This window comes from Trichosurus vulpecula, chromosome 1 (genome assembly GCF_011100635.1).
Source record: "Trichosurus vulpecula isolate mTriVul1 chromosome 1, mTriVul1.pri, whole genome shotgun sequence".
NCBI classification, from domain to species: domain Eukaryota; kingdom Metazoa; phylum Chordata; class Mammalia; order Diprotodontia; family Phalangeridae; genus Trichosurus; species Trichosurus vulpecula.
Window position 1 is genome coordinate 308,665,138 of NC_050573.1, and position 20,242 is coordinate 308,685,379.

Genomic DNA, 20,242 nt, shown 5'->3' on the forward strand with positions numbered 1-20,242 from the left:
GAAGCAGTTAAAAATTCTAGGTGAAGCAAATATGGGGGAACTATGCTACATGAACTGAAAACAGAGAAATGTGAACACTCTTGACCCTTGCTCTGCCCCTCATCCAACTAGAGAGAAGAGAAAGAATGAAGGAGGGAGAGGTAGAGAAGCTGCTCTAAGACTCTGGTTTACCCTGTATATGTGACAAGCACAAAAGTCAGTTTAAAACATCACCAACCAAAACGTTTTTGTACCCTCACCTTTTGAGTTCACCAAGTCCTCTGCTAGGTGGGGAGCTGGGGTTTTGCCTTAGGAAGTTTTGCTTTAAATTGAGATGAGTGAGGTCTTGGCTGTAGAAGAGATTGGCAGGCAGATGTTCTAAGCTACAGCATGAAAGGTCCACTGAGCTGATACGCTGCGAGGCAACCTAGAAAAAAAATGCAATTCAATATTACTACTGTGAAACTATCACTGCACAAAAATTGATCATGTATTAGAGCATAAAAACTTCATGACCAAATGCAGAAAAACAGAAATGTTAAATGCAGCTTTTTTACACCATAATGCAATAAAATTATATTCAATAATGGACTATAGAAACACAGAGTAAAAATTAATTGGAAACTAAGTAATGTAATTCTAAAGAATGAGTTGGTCAAAGAAAAAAACCATAGAAACAAATAATTTCATTAAAAAGAATGACGAAAAGGAGACGACAAACCAAAGTTTATGGGATGCAGTGAAAGTAGTACTAAGGGAAAAATATATATCTCTAAATTCACTAAATTAAAGAAAGAGCAGATCAATGAATTGGGCATGCACCTAAAAAAACACCTAGAAAAAGACCAAATTAAAAAGCAAATTGGAAATTCTGAAAATCAAAGGAGAGATTAATACAACTGAAAGTAAGAAAATCATTGAACTAATAAATAAGACTAGGACCTGGTTTTATGGGGGGGAAAACCCACAATAAAATAGATAAACAACCGGCTAATCTGATTTAAAACTAAAAAAAAAAAGAAAAAGAAAAACAAATTACCAGTATCAAAAATGAAAAGGGTGAATTTGCCACAATGAAGATGAAATTAAAGAAATAATTAGGAGTTATTTCACCCAATTTTATGCCAACAAATCTGACAATTTAAGTGAAATGGATGAATATTTATAAAAATATGAATCACCCAGATAAATAGACAAGGAAAGAAAATAGTGAAATAATCCCAAAAATAAAAAAAAGAAAAATTTTCCAGTACTATACAAATTATTTGGAAAAGGAGGTAAAGTCCTACCAAATTCATTTTACAATACAAATATGATGTTGATATGTAAACTAGGAAGAATAAAAACAGAGAAAACTATAGACCAATTTCCCTAATGAATACTGATACAAAAAAATTAAATAAAATAGTAACAAGGAGATTACAGTCATATATCACAAAGATCATAAATTATGACCAGAGGGGATTCATTCCAGGAATGTGGGGCTGCTTCAATGTTAGGAAAAACTATCACCATAATTGACCATATCAATAACAAAACCCACAAAATCATATGATTGTCTCAATAGATGTGGAAAAGGCTTTTGCCAAACTATGGCACTCATTCCTATTAAAACCACCAGAAAAAAACAGGAATAAATGGAGATTTCCTTAAAATGATAAGTAGTATCTATCTGAAACCATAAGAGGCAGCTAGGTGGTACAGTAAATAGAATGCTGGGCCTGAAGTCGGGAAGACTCATATTCCTGAGTTCAAATCAGGTCTCAGATAGTTACCAGCTATACAACCCCACGCAAGTCACTCAACCCTGTTTGCCTCAGTTCCTCATCTGTAAAATTATCTAGAAAAGGAAATGACAAAGCACTCTAGTACTTTTGCCAAGAAAAACTCAAATAGGGTCATGAAGAGTCAAACACAACTAAAACAACTGAACAAAAACAACAACAATTTAAAACCATCAGCAAGCATTATCTGTGATGGGGATAAACTAGAAGCCTTCCCAGTAAAATCAGGGTAAAGCAAGGATATCCATTATCATCACTATTATTCAATATCATTCTAGAAATGCTAGCTATAGCAATAAGAAAAAATAAATTAAAGGAATTAGAATAGGCAATGAAGAAACAAAACCTGAATCACTCTTTGCAGATATGATGGTATACTTAGAGAATCACAGAGAATCAACTAAAAAATTAGTTGAAATAATTAACTTCAGCAAAGTTGCCAGATATAAAACAAACACACATAAATCATCAGCATTTCTATATATTACCAACAAAGCCTAGCAGGAAGAGACAGAAAGATAAATTCCCTCTAAAATAACTACACACAACATAAAATACTTGGGAGTCTATCTGCCAAGACAAACCCAGGAACTATAGGATCACTATTACAAAAACACTTCACACAAATAAAGTCAGATCTAAACAAGTGGAGAAATATTAATTGCTCATGGGTAGACTGAACTAATACAATAAAAATGGCAATTCAACCAAAATTAATTTCCTTATTCAGTACCACACAGATCGAATTACCAAGAAATTGTTTAATAGAGCTAGAAAAAAAATTTTAAAAATTCAACTAGAAGAACAAAAGGTCATGAATATCAAGGAAATTAGTGAAAAAAATGTGAAGGAAGATGGCTTAGCAGTACCAGATTTATTAAAAAATGGTAATCATCAAAACAATCTGGTACTGGCTAAAAATAGAGTGATGGACCAGTGGAGTAGATTAGGTATACAATACAGAGTAGTGAATAACCACAGTAATCTAGTATTTGATAAACCCAAAGATCCAAGCTTTTGGGACCAGAACTCACTATTTGACAGAAATTGTTGGAAAATGGAAAGTAGTTTGGCAGAAACTAGGTATAGACCAACATCTCACACCATATACTAGAACAAGGTCAAAATGGGTATGTGATTTGGACATAAAGGGTGACATCATAAGCTAGTCAGAGAGCATGGAATATTTTACTTTTCAGATTTATGGATAAGGGAAGCATTTGTGATCAAACAAAAGATAGAGAGCATTAGGGGAAGTAAAAATGATTGATTTTGACTACATCAAATAAACAAGGGGTTGCACAAACAAAACCACTGCAGCCAAGACTACAAGGAAAGTAAGAACCTGGGAGTTGGGGTAGGAAATTTTTATAGCAAGAGATCTATATATACATACATGGGGGGGGGGGTAGGAGGTGAGAGGAAAAGGGAGAGAAACAACATGAGCAAGCGCATCCCCTTATTTACACACACATGATACAATCAAGTATAAATTATATTCAAGTTACAAAGCAAGAAGGCAGCAATTCAAGGTTACACACTTAAGGAAAGACATTAGTGAGCATACAGATGATGAATATCACAAATGGACCATGAATAGGGATGATGCTTATAATGTGAGAACAGGTCAAAGAAAATTAAGGTGTTTAGCCTAAAGATAAAAAGATTTGTCAGTTGTCTTCAAGACAAGGGCTAGATGTATAAGTGGAATTAAACTTGTTCTGACTGGCCCCAGGTGGCAGAAAAAGGAACAATTATTAGGGATGCCAAGAGTCAGATTTAAGCCTGATAGAAAGGAAGACTTCCTAACAATTAGATCTATCCAAAATTGAAAAGGCCTGCCATGGAAGCACTGAAGATACCTCGCTAGGGACATTCAAACAAAGGCTTAATAACCACTTGTATAATGCTGAGTTCAAGTAAGAATTAGACTATATGCTACCTGAAGTACATACGTGTGTGTGTGTGTGTGTGTGTGTGTGTGTGTGTGTGTGTGTGTATGTATATATATATATATATTTATATAGATTAAGTGGTCATTGGAATGGGTGACTCCTAGTAGGGTTCACTCAATTCAACAAACAGTCTCACAGTCATAGGCTCATATATTTGATATATTTGGAGTTGGAAGGATCTATAGAGGTCATCAAGTCTAGATACCTCATTTTACAATTGAGAAAACTGAGGCCCAGTGAAGTTAAGTGACTTACCTAAGGTTGTACAAATAGTAAGTGGCAGGGCTGAGATTCAAATGTTAATTATATACCTATAGTATATGGGTACTATGTGCTATAGATACAATCTGATAAAAGCTCTTAGAATCTAATAGAATTTATCTTAGATAACTATGGAATAGGTCTTCAGTTTGCATTTTAGAATTGCCTCTCTTAATGTCCTTCTTGTCTCGGATTATCTCCAATTTATCTTGTATGTATCCTGTCTGTATATAGTTGTTTATCTGTTCCCTAATTGAAGTGGGAGCTCTTTGAGAGCAGAGACTATTTTTGTCTTTATTTGCATCCCCAGAGCTTAGCATAGTGCCTGACACATAGTTAGCACTTAATAAATGCTTGTTGAATTGATTTATCTTCTTATTCCCTTGGTCTTCATCATGGATATTTTTTAAATGGACTTAGGACTACAAACAGAGATGATGCACTCACATCAAAATAATTGTTTTGTTTTTGTTTTTTGGCAGGGCAATTGGAGTTAAGTGACTTGCCCAAGGTCACACAACTAGTACATGTATTAAGTGTCTGAGGCCAAATTTGAACTCAGGTCCTCCTTCCTGACTCCAGGGCCGGTGCTCTACTCACTGCACCACCTAGCTGGCCCTCAAATCAAAATAATCGAGATTAGCCAGAATATTAAGCTTACAAGATAAGTGTGAAAACAGCTGTAAAACACACCAATTTTTTTTATGTCTAAAGTAGTGTAAAAATGTTAATGTCCAGCCATTTAAAAAACACACTGTGTTCAGAAAGATCCTTCTGAACTGGAGCATTGGTTCACATTTTTCCATGTGAACTAACCATCACAATCTTGCATTTACAACACAGAATTTTATGATTCCAAAGCAGTTTACTTGTTATCTTTGACAACGATTCTGTTAAGTGGTTTGCATAAATGTTATTATTCTCATTTCACATGTGAGAAAATAGAAGCTCAGAAAAGATAGGTGGCCTTCCCACATCACAGGGCTAACAATTCATAGAACAGGGACTCAGATCTTGGCCTTCGAGGCCAGCATTCTTTTTAGTACGTTTTGCTGTAATAAACACAAAACATATCTCTCCCCAGTTTCATGAGAAGAAAGGGGAGTAAATGGAATACTTCCTCTCATTTCTCTCAGGTTTTCACTTCACTCCCCTTCCTATGGAAGTACCACTTAACAGCAAATACTTGTGACTGGCAATAGCTTCCAGTTGCCATCCTTGTCACTCTAAGTCTGTAGGCCATGGGCCACATGCAGCCTGGGTTTCAACAGGAACGCTCAGCCAATGACCAATCCAAGGCAGGGTTAAAAAAAACCACTGGCATAATGCCCGTGATGAAGGCAGTATGCAGTTGAAAACTGTTTCTCTTTTTTAATTTTTTTTAGTTTTTTTTAATTTAATTTACTTAATATATGTACTTTTCAGCATTGATTTTCACAAAAGTTTGAATTATGAATTTTCTCCCCACTTCTACCCTCCCACCCACTCCAAGATGGCATATATTCTGGTTGCCCCATTCCCCAGTCAGCCCTCCCTTCTGTCACCCCACTCGCCTCCCATCCCCCCTTCCCTTCTTCTCTTGTAGAGCAAGACAAATTTCTATACCCCCATTGCCTGTGTATCTTATTTCCTAGTTGCATGCAAAACCTTTTTTTTTTGTTTTTGAATGTTTGTTTTTAAAACTTTGAGTTCCAAATTCAATCCCCCTTCCCTCCCCACCCACCCTCCCTAAGAAGGCAAGCAATTTAACATAGGCTACATACGTATCATTATGTAAAACCCTTCCACAGTACTCATGCTATGAAAGATTAAATATGTTTTGCTCCTTCCTAACCTATCCCCCTTTATTGAGTTTTCACCCTTGACCCTGTCCCTTTTTGAAAGTGTTTGTTTTTGATTACCTCCTCCTCCTGTCTGCCCTCCCTTCTATTGTCCCCCCTTTTTTTATCTTCTTCCTCCTTCTTTCCTGTGGGGTAAGATACCCAATTGAGTGTGTATGGTATTCCCTCTTCAGGTCAAATCTGATGAGAGCAAGATTTATTCATTCTTCCTCACCTGCCCCCTGTTCCCTTACTACAGAACCACTTTTTCTTGCCACTTTTATGCCAGATAATTTACTCCATTCTATCTCTCCCTTTCTCCCTCTCTCAATATATTCCTCTCTTATCCCTTAATTTTATTTTTTTAGATATCATCCCTTCATATTCCCCTGTGCCCTCTGTCTACATATATATATATATATATATATGTATATCTACCTACATATATACATACATCAACACACACATATGTGTGTGTATATATACGTATAAATATACACATATACACATATATATATGCATATTCCTTTCAGCTACTATGATATTGAGGTCTCATGAATCATATACATCCTCTTTACATGTAGGAATGTAAACAAAACAATTCAACTTTAGTAGAGTCCCTTATGATTTCTCTTTCTTGTTTACCTTTTCATGCTTCTCTTGATTCTTGTGTTTGAAAGTCAAATCTTCTATTCAGCTCTGGTCTTTTCACTGAGAAAGCTTGAAAGTCCTCTATTTTATTGAAAATCCATATTTTGCCTTGGAGCATGATACTCAGTTTTGCTGGGTAGGTGATTCTTGGTTTTAATCCTAGCTCCATTGACCTCCAGAATATCATATTCCAAGCCCTTCAGTCCCTTAATATGGAAGCTGCTAGATCCTGTGTTATCCTGATTATGTTTCCACAATGCTCGAATTGTTTCTTTCTAGCTGCTTGTAGTATTTTCTCCTTGACATGGGAGCTCTGGAATTTGGCAACAATATTCCTAGGAGTTTTCTTTTGGGGATCTTTTTGAGGAGGCAATCTGTGGATTCTTTAATTTCTATTTTACCCTCTGGCTCTAGAATATCACGGCAGTTCTCCTTGATAATTTCTTGAAAGATGATATCTAGGCATTTTTTTTTTATCATGACTTTCAGGTAGTCCAATAATTTTTAAATTACCTCTCCTGGATCTATTTTCCAGGTCAGTCATTTTTCCAATGAGATATTTCACATTGTCTTCCACTTTTTCATTCCTGTGGTTCTGTTTTATAATATCTTGATTTCTCATAAAGTCACTAGCTTCCACTTGCTCCAATCTAATTTTGAAGGTAGTATTTTCTTGAGTGGTCTTTTAGACCTCCTTTTCCATTTGGTTAATTCTGCCTTTCAAGGCATTCTTCTCCTCATTGGCTTTTTGGAGCTCTTTTGCCATTTGAGTTAGTCTATTTTTTAAGGTGTTGTTTTCTTCAATATTTTTTTCAGTATTTTTTTGGGTCTCCTTTAGCAAGTCATTGACTTGTTTTTCATGGTTTTCTCGCATCACTCTCATTTCTCGTCCCCATTTTTCCTCTACTTCTCTAACTTGCTTTTCCAAATCCTTTTTGAGTTCTTCCATGGCCTGAGACCAGTTCATGTTTTTCTTGGAGGCTTCTGATGTAGGCTCCTTGACTTTGTTAACTTCTTCTGTCTGTATGTTTTGGTCTTCTTTGTCACCAAAGAAAGATTCCAAAGTCTGAGACTGAATCTGGGTGCATTTTCGCTGCCTGGCCATGTTCCCAGCCAACTTACTTGACCCTTGAGTTTTTTGTAGGGGTATGACTGCCTGTAGAGTAAAGAGTACTTTGTTCCAAGCTTGAGGGGATGTGACAATTTCGCAACTATTTCCATACAGCCAGCTCTGCCACACCAGCACTCCTCCTTTCCCAAGAACCGCCAACCAGGACCTGATTCAAATCTTCAGCAGGCTCTGTACTCCTGCTCTGATCCGCCACTTAATTCCTCCCACCAGGTAGGCCTGGGGCCAGACGCAACTGCAGCTCTAGTTCTGTAGCTGCACCACCTCCTCTGTCCCCAGGGTGGTGGCTGAACCACGAACTCCTTCCCCCTGTCACCGCAGCTTTTCCCACTAACCTTCTCCATTGTTTTTGGTGTTTGTGGGTTAAGAAGTCTGGTAACTGCCACAGCTCATTGATTCAGGGCGCTAGGGCTTGTTTTGCCTGGCTCCTGGTCTGGTTGGTCCTGCCGCCACCCACGCTGAGCTCCACACCCCTCCACTCCGTGCGAGATAGACTCATCCAGCGACCATCCAGGCTGTCCTGGGCTGGAGCCCTGCTTCCCTCTGCTATTTTGTGGGTTCTGCAGTTCTAGAATTGGTTCAGAGCCATTTTTTATAGGTTTTTGGAGGGACCTGGCAGGGAACTCACACAAGTCCCTGCTTTCCAGCTACCATCTTGGCTCCACCACTCTGAAAATTGTTTCTAACAGACCTAATGTTCTGAAGTTCTATTCTGTAAAGGTCAAACTCTCCAAAGCCTGGGATTCAAAAGCCCCATGACCTAGCACAGTGAACAGAGTGCCAGGCCTGGAGTCAGGAAGACTCATCTTCCTGAGTTCAAATCTAGCCTCAAACACTAGCTGTGTGACCCTGGGCAAACCACTTAACTTTATTTGCCTTAGTTTCCTCCTTTGTAAAATTAAATCGAGAAGGAAGTGGAAAACCACTTTAGTATCTTTGCCAAGAAAATCCCAAATGCGTTCGTAAAGAGTTGGACACAACTGAAAGTGACTCAACAACAAAATGTTCTGAAGCTGTAACTGCTCATCATCAAGAAAGAGGGGGAGGGGAATGGGAAAAAAACAAAACCAACCCAAGAATGAGGCATCTTATTGCTGGAACTGTCTGTCCTTAGAATACTGTGAATCAGTCTAAGAGCTCATGTGATAGAATAGAAAGAGCTTGGAACAAAAAGTTGTATCCTAGCTATGGCATTCATTAGCTGGATGGCTGTGAGCAAATCACTGGATATCTCTGGGTCTCAGTTTTCTCATTTGTAAAATAAGAATGTTGGGGGAGCCAAAATAGAGGCTGGAAAGCAGGGACTAGCATGAGCTCCCCACCAAGTCCCTCCAAAAACCTATAAAAAATGGCTCTGAACCAATTCTAGAACTGCAGAACCCACAAAACAGCAGAGGGAAGCAGGGCTCCAGCCCAGGACAGCCTGGATGGTCTCTGGGTGAGGTCTATCCCACACGGAGCTGGGAGCGGAGCAGAGCCCAGCGTGAGCAGCTCAGACCAACCAGACCAGGAGCCAAGCAGAGTGTGCCCTAGCACCCTGAATCAGTGAGCTGCGGCAGTTACCAGACTTCTCAACCCACAAACACCAAAGACAACAGAGAAGGTTAGTGGGAAAAGCTGCGGGAGTGGAAGGAGTTTGAGGTTCGGCCACCGCCCTCCGGGGCAGCGGAGGTGGGGCAGCTACAGAAGTTCAGCTGCAGTTGTTTCCAGCCCCAGGCCCACCTGGTGGGAGGAATTAAGTGGCGGATCAGAGCAGGAGTGCACAGCCTGCTGAAGAGCTAAGTCCAGTCTGGGTTGAGGGTTCTTGGGGAAGGAGGAGTGCTGGTGTGGCAGAGCTGGCGCATCCCCCCCCAAACGTGGAACATAGAACTCTTTAGTCTACAAGCAGTCATACCCCACTGAAAAACTCAAGGGTCAAGTTAGTTGGCTGGGAATATGGCCAGGCAGCAAAAACGTACCCAGATTCAGTCTCAGACTTTGGATTCTTTCTTTGGTGACAAAGAAGACCAAAACATACAGACAGAAGAAGTTAACAAAGTCAAAGAGCCTACACCAAAAGCCTCCAAGAAAAACATGAACTGGTCCCAGGCCATGGAAGAGCTCAAAAAGGATTTGGAAAAGCAAGTTAGAGAAGTGGAGGAAAAAATTGGGAAGAGAAATGAGAATGATGCAAAACCTTTAAAAAAAAAGTCAATAACTTGCTAAAGGAGACCCAAAAAAATACTGAAAATTTTATACATATAGACAATCAACCCTAATCCTTTTACCTCTTAACACTAGGGGAAATGGGCAGGATTGTCCTTATTCCTTTCTGCACTGGGTGCATGCTACCCTCTTGTTACTTTTTTTCCCCTTCGAGTCTATGTCTGATGGTGAATTTAACCTGTACTCCCCCATGTGACAAATAAGAAGAAGCACTTCTTGCTGGCCCTTCACAAGAAGGCCAGGGATACTATACATGCCTTGTCTCAGTCTGCACCTGACCCCTCAACTTTCAGTGATCTCCTTCCTTCTCAACCAACCCTACATTTGACTTTTTAATTAATTCTATTCGTTCTCTTTATATTTATTCTGTACATATATACATACATGTATATGTGTATGTATATATAAAATCTTTGTTATCTCACCTGTTAGAATGCAAGCTCTTTGTCTGGAGGGTTCACTCATTGTATTTGTATCCCTAACACCTTAGCACCCAGTGTTCAGCACATAGTAGGTGCTTAATAAGTATTTGTTGATTTATTGGATGGATAAGAATAACCCTGGATCAACTGTATGCCAATAAAACCAACAATCTAAATGAAATGGATGAATGTTTACCAAAAAAAAAGAAAAAAAAAACACAGAATGCCAAGATTAATACAAGAAACAAAGGACCTAAGCAATCAAATCTTTGAAGGAGAAACTGAACAAACCAAAAATGAATTCCTAAAGAAAAAGATCTCAGGATCAGATGATTAACAAGCAAATTCTATTAAGCATTTAAAGCACAATAAGTTTTAATATGACATAAATTGTTTGAAAAAATAGGAAAAGGGGCTCTGCCAATTTCTTTCTATGACACCAATATGGTCTTGCTAGCTAAACCAGTGAATTCAGGTCAAAACACATAAAGAAAACTATATCAATAGCACTAATGAACACTGATGCAAAAAAAATTTTTAAAGTATTAGCAAGAAAACTATATCAACATATCACAAATATGATACAATATAACTAGGATAGGTTTATGCCAGAAATGGAGGGCTGGTCCAATATTAGGAAAACCATAAATATAACTAATCATATTAATGGGAACAAAAATTATCATAACAATAGATGGAGAAAAAGCTTAATATTATCACTTTCACTGTTCAAAAGAATGCTAGAAATGATAGCTACAGCAATAGGGCAAGAAAAAGAAATTGATAAAATAAGCACAGGCAAAAAAGAAACAAAATTATCACTTTTTGCAGATGATATGATAGTTTATTTAGAGAACCCTAGAGAGTTGGCTAAAAAAGCAACTGAAACAATTAACATCAATGAAATTTCAAGATATAAAATAAACCCACATAAATTATCAGCATTTCTGAATATTACCAACAAAACCCAGCAGGAAGAGATAAAAGATAAATGTCATTTAAAATAACAATGGAAAGTATAAAATATTTGGGAGTCTACCTGCCGAGACACACACAGGAACTTTAGAAACACAACTAAAAGACATTCTTTACACAAATGCAGACAGATCTAAATAATTGGAGAAACACTAACTGCTCATGGGTAGACCAAGCCAAGATAATAAAAAGATGACAATGCTACCTAAATTAATTTACTTATTCAGTACCACATCAATTAAAATTTCAACAGAATCTGAGCTAGAGAAAATAATAACACAATTCATCAGGAGAAATTCAATCTGAAATCCATCTAGTCAAGAATCTCAAGGGCATTGATGAAACAAGTAGAAAGGAGGCTAGCATCAAATCTCAAACTAATTTAACACTAATTAAGAAATAAAGATTGATCAGTGGAACAAATTAAGTACACTACATACAAAAGCAAATGAAGAACTCCAGTGTTTGATAAACCCAAATATATGAGCATTAGAGGCAACAATTTACTATTCAACACAAACTAGTGGTAATATACAGAAATACAGAATATTCTAGAAGAAACTAGGTATAGAGCATCTCACACCATATGTCAAAATAAACTGCAAATGGGTACATGACTCAGACATAAAGGATGATATCTTAAATGAGTTAGAGTAGCAAATTAGAAATAACATTTCAGATCTATGGATATAGGTAGGGGAAGAATTTATTACCAAAGAAAAGACAGAGGGGATCACAGAAGGTAAAGTGTACAATTTGGGTTACAGAAAATTTAAAAGCTTTTGCATAAGCAAAACCAATGCAGCTAAAATAGAAGAAAAGCAAGAAACTTGGAGGAAGGGATTTGCAGCAAGTTTCTCTGATAAAATTCTTGTTTCAAGGAAATATAAGGCACTAATTCAAATGTGTAAGAGTAAGAACTATCCCCCAAAATGATAATGGTCAAAGGATATGAACAGGCAATTTTTAGAGGAAGAAATCCAAGCTATCAATAGCCATATGAAAAAGAAATTCTAATTGCTAATAATTAGGCAAATACAAATTGAAATAACCAGACTCCACACCCATTGAAACTGGCAAACATAACCAAAAAAAAAAAAAAGAAGAAGAAGAAAGCGAAAAATCCTACAAGGCTGTGGGAAAATAGGTACATGAATGCACTGTTGGTGGAGCAGTGAACCAGGACATCATTCTGGAAGGAATCTAGAATTATATCTGAAAAGCTATTAAAACTGTGCACATCCCTAACCCAGTGATACTACTAGTACATCTATACCCAAAGGAACCAAGGAAAAGAAGTAAGTTCTCCACTCAATAACAAGTTTGAGTAACTGAAAAGGGCTTAAATCTTAGACCTCTCCTCATTCTGGGCCACCACATGTACTACCTAATAATAAGTGGATGGAACACATATTAACAAGTAGGAAACAAATGAGAAGAAATTGTGTGGGAGCTGTGGAGACTCTGAGCCACCAGCAAACTTGCCAATAATATTCTAAGAAAAACAGTTGATGATGGTGGTGAGACGGCAAGCCGCCAAGGTGACCACAGCAGCTACCACTTACTCCTTTTCTGCCCAGGCCTGTGCCTGTGTCCAAACAGAAAGATCCTGATGCTTCCACCCAAATCAGCCTGGGCATGCAGGGAATGCAACTACAAAAGGAACATCTCCAGTGTGGGTGAGTGATTCCCTTAGGTAATAACTTGCGGAGCTATGTAAGGTTTCCAGACTTGAGGAAATTATAGATACAAAGAGTTAGTATGTGGAAAACCCAGGCTGGAAGCAAGGAGACAACCGGAGGAAAGAAGAATTCAGGTGATATGGACACAGACAGCTAGCTGCCTACTCCTTTATATCATGAAATAGTAAAGTTAGGACCTGGTATGAGCATTTCAGTTTGTTAGGGTGGGAGGGTCAGGAGTGTAAGGGGGTGGGATTTCATGTCAAAATTAAAAGAGGGAAAAACACATCAGCCCAGAGAAGAGATTAATCCACAGTCCCTGTAACCAAGACAAGACAATAACAGGAGGTCACTCAACCTTGAGGGGGCATGGGCAACCATCTGCTGACCAGATATAGATTCCAGGGAAGGGTATAACCTGCTGGGGGCATGAATGGATGACAGCATGGGCTTCACAGTGCCTGCTTCATGCAGCTTATCCATCTGGTTAGATATGATCTTACCAGGTGAGACTCTAAGCAAATTTAAAGGCACTATAGGGGTCCAAGGAGAAAAATGAAGAAGGCATAGGCACATTATACCAATCTTTTCAAATCTTCCAGGTTTCAAATGGAACTCTGGAAGCCCCTAAACTACTGATTGTAAAGCATTCTGCAGTCAAAGAAATACTCACTCTTTCTGTTGGTCTCACATACTTTCCTTGTATTCTACCCTAAAAGAGTAGATGCTCAGTAAGAAAGGGTGGATTGAAGAGGTCAATGATCAAAAAAAGGACCAGATTTAATAAAAAGACATGGCACTTAGGTAGCATTTTAAGGTTTGAAAAGTACTTTACAAATATGATCTCATGAGATAATGTCTCAACTACCCTCTGCAGGATGTAGTATTATTATTTATTCCCATGTTACAGGAGAGATTAAGACTTTGAGAGGTTAAGAAATTTGCCAAGCATCACACAGCTAGAAAGCATCTGAGGCAAGATTCAAATTCAGGACTTCCTGTCTTCAAGTCCAGCACTCTACCTGTGCCAGAATATTTAGTTACCTATATATCAAAAGATTCACAACAGCACTCTTTGAGGTCACCAAAAAACAAATTAAAAAAAAAATGAATTCACACTGACTAGGGAATGACCAGACTAATTATGGTATATGAATGCAATAAAGTATTACTACAGTGTCAGAAACAATGAATGAGGAATTCTGAGAGACACAGGAAGAACAGATGAAAAGCAAACAAATCAGAACCAAGAGAACGATATACATGATGACTACAGTAATGTAAATAACAACAATAAAAGGCAGTCCCAGAGAACGGAGAAGGAAACATAGCTTCCTTCTCTCAATAGACAAGTAGGGGACAATAGATGTGGACATCTTATCAGACACGGTCAATGATGGCTGGCTTTCTTTAAATGTTTTTCATCATTATATGGAAGGGCTCAGTGGGGGTGGTACTTATATGATAATAACTATAGTATAACAATAAAGGCAACAATAAAGCTTTAAAAATTAAAACAAAAAATATGTACCAAATGTTGAGTGATTATACTTTGTATAACCAAATGTATTTCAGTTTCCCAAATAAATCATATGATGCTGCAAATATGGAAAGGAGTTCACTTGCCAAAGGAAGAAAAGATATCATAGGAAAGAATTCAACCAATTCAGCTAGTGAGGAAGGTTTTGAAATCATTCTGGAGTGAATGGGTTAAGAGGCAATTCACACACAGGCAACTCTCCCTGCCCTCAAAAAATCAATTTAATAGAGCAAAAAAAAAAAAAAAATCACAAAAATATTTCAGAGAAAGTAAAAGAGGGAAACCAACTACCAAGTCCTCTCCATGCCATTTCTGTCCCATACAGAATGACCTAAAGCGACCATCTGTGTTGGTAAGCAAAATGCGCTCTTAGCACTTAGCTGGCTTTTGTTTCCTTTGAGCAATTCAGTGTATTTCATTGAGCCTTACTAGGTGCTAAGCCCCAGGCCCAACCCCTATTAGGTGTAAAACCTATGTGGCTGTGGATTGGTAACTAAGGTGGGGCCCCAGGTGGGGCTAACTCAGGGGAGGGCCTAGTTTACATATAAGTTTGAGTGGTAGGTTTGGGACATCAGAGGCTCTTAGACCACGTGGGTTTAAGTCTCCTCTTTGTGATGATTCTAGGTCATGTGGGTGAGTCGCATGTGTGATTCACCCCTGACTCTGAAAAAGATAAAAAACCAGGGGTTGGCTTTCTCTTCTTTGGAGCTCTTACCCACAGCAGTGGTGGCTCGAGTGACTCTGGGCCAGCCCCTTGCATGAGCTCCTGGGCTGAACCTAGATGTTGGTAACTATGAATTGTATTGGGTCTGTCTGTTGATGTTTCTAATTTATTTGTATTTTGTTCTGAAGTTCAGGGTGCTGATCTTTTCCCCTGAACTGAGTGAATGATATTTGTATGATGAATTAAAGTAAGCTCGTCAACCCCTTCACCTTGTTTTCCTTAGTTAAGAGGATCAAAAGAACCTGTGCTTTTGCAGCATGCTGGTGGCGTGCTTGTTGTTGGGGTTGTGTTGCTCTTTCACCCCCACAACAGCTGCTAGCCGGATTGTTGGAACACCATCTTAAACATGCCAATATAAATTACCTAAGAGGTGATACTTTTCAACCAGATTAATATTGAGCAAACAAGTGAATCAGAGAATGTCCCTCAGCAAAAAATTAAACTAAATTAAGATAAAATTGGAAAATTGTAGATTATACTAAATAGAATCTGACTTAACTGCCCAATCAGCTTTTATTCATTTAATTTCAAAATAAAATATGTCTGCAGAGCTTCCTTCCCTTTCCCTAATTTTATCTCGCAAGTAAGCTTACTTCAATAGGAACGTGGTTGAGGGTAGAGAAATAAGAGTCTTTCTAAAAATGGTAAATAACAATCTCTTTTTGGAGGATATATGGTTCAGGTGCTCATTTCCTTCTATGCAAAGCATCACTCTACCACTGGCAAAGAGAATGAGATAAGTTTTGGAATTGTTACAATCCCAAGAACAATAGCTTATCATGACTTGGCATCAAACTACTAAAGTAACAAATGTCTTGGAATTTCTTGGATCATGTCTTTACCAAAGTAAAGGAAGCCAAAAAACTGAACAAATTATGCTACGAACGTGTGGATTTTTATTGCCAAATTGTCAAGAAAATTTAAGAGTCCAATGGCTAAGGCTTTGTTTCCAAAATACAGGATTTGAGGTCCATGTCTGTCTCTCGTGACCTCTAGTTACTGCAGTCATAGCTACCGAAGACCTGGAAAATAAAGTTGTAACCACCAAAGTCCTTGGCATTGACAAATGGCTCAACATCAGAAACCGATGGAGTTTTATCAATGGAAATGACATTAAAAAAGACAAATTATCATCTGCTTTGCCACTGCACCCTAAGGACCACTGGGCCCCTTTCCATGCGGCTTACGCTGAAGCTTCCTGCATGTACTGTCTCTACCATTGACAATGTTACCTCCTTGAGAGCAGGGACTGTCTTCCTTTTCTATTTTTATTGCAATGTTTTGCACAGTGCTTTGCACATAATGAATACATAATAAATGCTTTTTCATTTACACATCCCCTTCCACTTACAAAATAACCAATACGATTTTTCATATCAGACAATGTAAAAGGATATATGGTTTTCCTTCTTGGTGTTGTTTATCTTTGATTTAGCTTCTTATTTTATAAGAGAAGTGTGGGGATGACTGCATGAACATGAGGTTAGCATAAGGAGTTTCATTCATATTTCAAAGACAGGATACTACATTTGGCCCTCTAAAAGAACCATGGGAACAGTGACAGATCATACAATACTCGTAAGAAATACTGACAATGGTGCAAAGATATTGGCAGTACAAATATGCAAAGAAAGGAAAGAGACCATGTAGAACAGAGTTCACCTTTTGTCTTCTTGCACAAAAACGTATAAAGTTCAATCAATCAGATTCAACAGTTCATGTTACATATCATCTTGAAATGGCCCATCAACAGATCTGAGCTCTTGTTAGAAAAGGAGTGTTTTAATTCAAGGCATTTGTGGCTTTTGAAAATTAGTGTTAACCTTAAAGAAAAACACAGGCTAATTTAAGAGGTCAGAAAATCAGGTAAGATTCTCCATTTATGAAACTGTACATTTTTCAAACAGGAAATTCACACTAACTCATCTGCTTCCATCCATCGATCAGTCAATCAACGGGCATTTACTAAGTGCCTACTAAGTGCAGGACAATGTGCTAGGCACTAGGTACAGATACAAAGACAAAACAGTCCCTTCTCTGATGAGGCACACATTCTAACAGAAGGAGACAACATGCACATATCTATCAATATCTATTGATATCAATATTGATACAGATATTGAAAGATACAAAACAGATACAAGGCAAATGGAGGAGTGAGCAGTACTAGCAGCTAAGGACCACCAGCACTGGTCTCATGGAGAAGGTAGTGGCACTTGATCTGAGTTCCACCTCTAATTTCTTGAAGGAAACCAAAGATTCCAAGAAGCTAAATAAGGAAAGAGTTTGTTAGAGGCATATGGGATAGAAAGTACAAAGACATAAAGATTTAAGATGGAGCATCACATAGGAGGAATAGCAAGGTCAGATTGGCTAGACCATAGAACACATGGAGAGGAATAATGCATAACAATGCTGGAAAGGTAGTGAAATGGAAAAAAAAAATACTAACCAAATATTTTTATATAATCTTTTAAAAAGTGAAATTGGTAAATATTCATCTAAATAAAAATAATTTCACACCCAAGACATTTTCAGTGCAATAAGAAACAATGTAGCTGGGGGATGGAGCCAAGATGGCGGCTGGAAAGCAGGGACTAGCATGAGCTCCCCACCGAGTCCCTCCAAAAACCTATAAAAAATGGCTCTGAACCAATTCTAGAACTGCAGAACCCACAAAACAGCAGAGGGAAGCAGGGCTCCAGCCTAGGACAGCCTGGATGGTCTCTGGGTCAGGTCTATCCCACACGGAGCTGGGAGCTGGGAGCGGAGCAGAGCAGAGCCCAGCATGAGCGGCTCGGACCAACCAGACCAGGAGCCGGGCGAAGTGGGCCCTAGCACCCTGAATCAGTGAGCTGCAGCAGTTGCCAGACTTCTCAACCCACAAACACCAAAGACAACAGAGAAGGTTAGTGGGAAAAGCTGCGGGAGTGGAAGGAGTTTGAGGTTCGGCCACCACCCCCGGGGCACCCGATATGGGGCAGCTACAGCTGCTGTTGCTTCTGGCCCCAGGCCCACCTGGTGGGAGGAATTAAGTGGCGGATCAGAGCAGGAGTGCACAGCCTGCTGAAGACCTAAGCTCAGTCCGGGTTGGGGTTTCTTGGGGAAGGAGGAGTGCTGGTGTGGCAGAGCTGGCGCATCCCCCCCCAAACGTGGAACATAGAACTCTGTAGTCTACAAGCAGTCATACCCCACTGAAAAACTCAAGGGTCAAGTTAGTTGGCTGGGAATATGGCCAGGCAGCAAAAACGTACCCAGATTCAGTCTCAGACTTTGGATTCTTTCTTTGGTGACAAAGAAGACCAAAACATACAGACAGAAGAAGTTAACAAAGTCAAAGAGCCTACACCAAAAGCCTCCAAGAAAAACATGAACTGGTCCCAGGCCATGGAAGAGCTCAAAAAGGATTTGGAAAAGCAAGTTCAAGAAGTAGAGGAAAAATTGGGAAGAGAAATGAGAAGGATGCGAGAAAACCATGAAAAACAAGTCAATGACTTGCTAAAGGAGACCCAAAAAAATACTGAAAAATACACTGAAGAAAACAGCACCTTAAAAAATAGACTAACTCAAATGACAAAAGAGCTCCAAAAAGCCAATGAGGAGAAGAATGCCTTGAAAGGCAGAATTAGCCAAATGGAAAAGGAGGTCCAAAAGACCACTGAAGAAAATACTACCTTAAAAATTAGATTGGAGCAAGTGGAAGCTAGTGACTTTATGAGAAATCAAGATATTATAAAACAGAACCAAAGGAATGAAAAAATGGAAGACAATGTGAAATATCTCATTGGAAAAACCACTGACCTGGAAAATAGATCCAGGAGAGATCATTTAAAAATTATTGGACTACCTGAAAGCCATGATCAAAAAAAGAGCCTAGATACCATCTTTCAAGAAATTATCAAGGAGAACTGCCCTGATATTCTAGAGCCACAGGGCAAAATAGAAATTGAAAGAATCCATCAATCGCCTCCTCAAATAGATCCCAAAAAGAAATCTCCTAGGAATATTGTCGCCAAATTCCAGAGCTCCCAGATCAAGGAGAAAATACTGCAAGCAGCCAGAAAGAAACAATTTGAGTATTGTGGAAAACCAATTAGAATAACCCAAGATCTGGCAGCTGCTGCATTAAGAGATCGAAGGGCTTGGAATACGATATTCCGGAGGTCAATGGAGCTAGGATTAAAATCGAGAATCACCTAGCCAGCAAAATTGAGTATCATGCTCCAAGTTAAAATATGGACTTTCAATAAAATAGAGGACTTTCAAGCTTTCTCAGTGAAAAGACCAGAGCTGAATAGAAAATTAGACTTTCAAACACAAGAATCAAGAGAAGCATGAAAAGGTAAACAAGAAAGAGAAATCATAAGGGACTTACTAAAGTTGAACTGTTTTGTTTACATTCCTACATAGAAAGATGATGTGTATGATTCATGAGACCACAATATCATAGTAGCTGAAAGGAATATGCATATATATATATATAAGTGAATGTGTATGTATGTATATATCTGTGTGTGTGTGTATATGTGTGTGTGTGTATATATATATATATATATATATATATATATATATATATAGAGAGAGAGAGAGAGAGAGAGAGAGAGAGAGAGAGAGAGAGAGAGAGAGAGCAGACACAGGGTGAGTTGAAGATGAAGGGAAGATATCTAAAAGAAATAAAATCAAATTAAGGAATGAGAGAGGAATATATTGAGAGAGGGAGATAGGAAGAGATAGAATGGGGTGGATTATCTCGCATAAAGGTGGCAAGAGGAAGCAGTTCTGGGGGAGAAGGGGAGAGGGCAGGTGAGGGGGGAATGAGTGAATCTTGCTCTCATCAAATTTGGCCTGAGGAGGGAATACCATACATACTCAATTGGGTATCTTACCCCACAGGAAAGAAGAGGGAAGAAGGAAAAAAAAGGGGGGGGGGTGATGGAGGAGAGGGCAGATGGGGGTGGAGGTAATCAAAAACAAACACTTTGGAAAGGGGACAGGGTCAAGGGAGAAAATTCAGTAAAGGGGGATGGGTTGGGAAGGAGCAAAATATAGTTAGTCTTTCACAACATGAGTATTGTGGAAGGGTTATACATAATGATACACATGTGGCCTATGTCG

General features: G+C 38.6%; 1 protein-coding gene across 1 annotated transcript in view; it reads right to left on the reverse strand.

The window, feature by feature from the left end:
* The window catches only part of PHLPP1 (PH domain and leucine rich repeat protein phosphatase 1), a 291,137-nt gene that overhangs the window by 104,387 nt on the left and 166,508 nt on the right, over positions 1-20,242 (reverse strand). Inside the window, 1 exon segment of the mRNA XM_036761120.1 lies at positions 240-406. Within this exon segment, the coding sequence (XP_036617015.1) occupies positions 240-406 (167 nt within the window).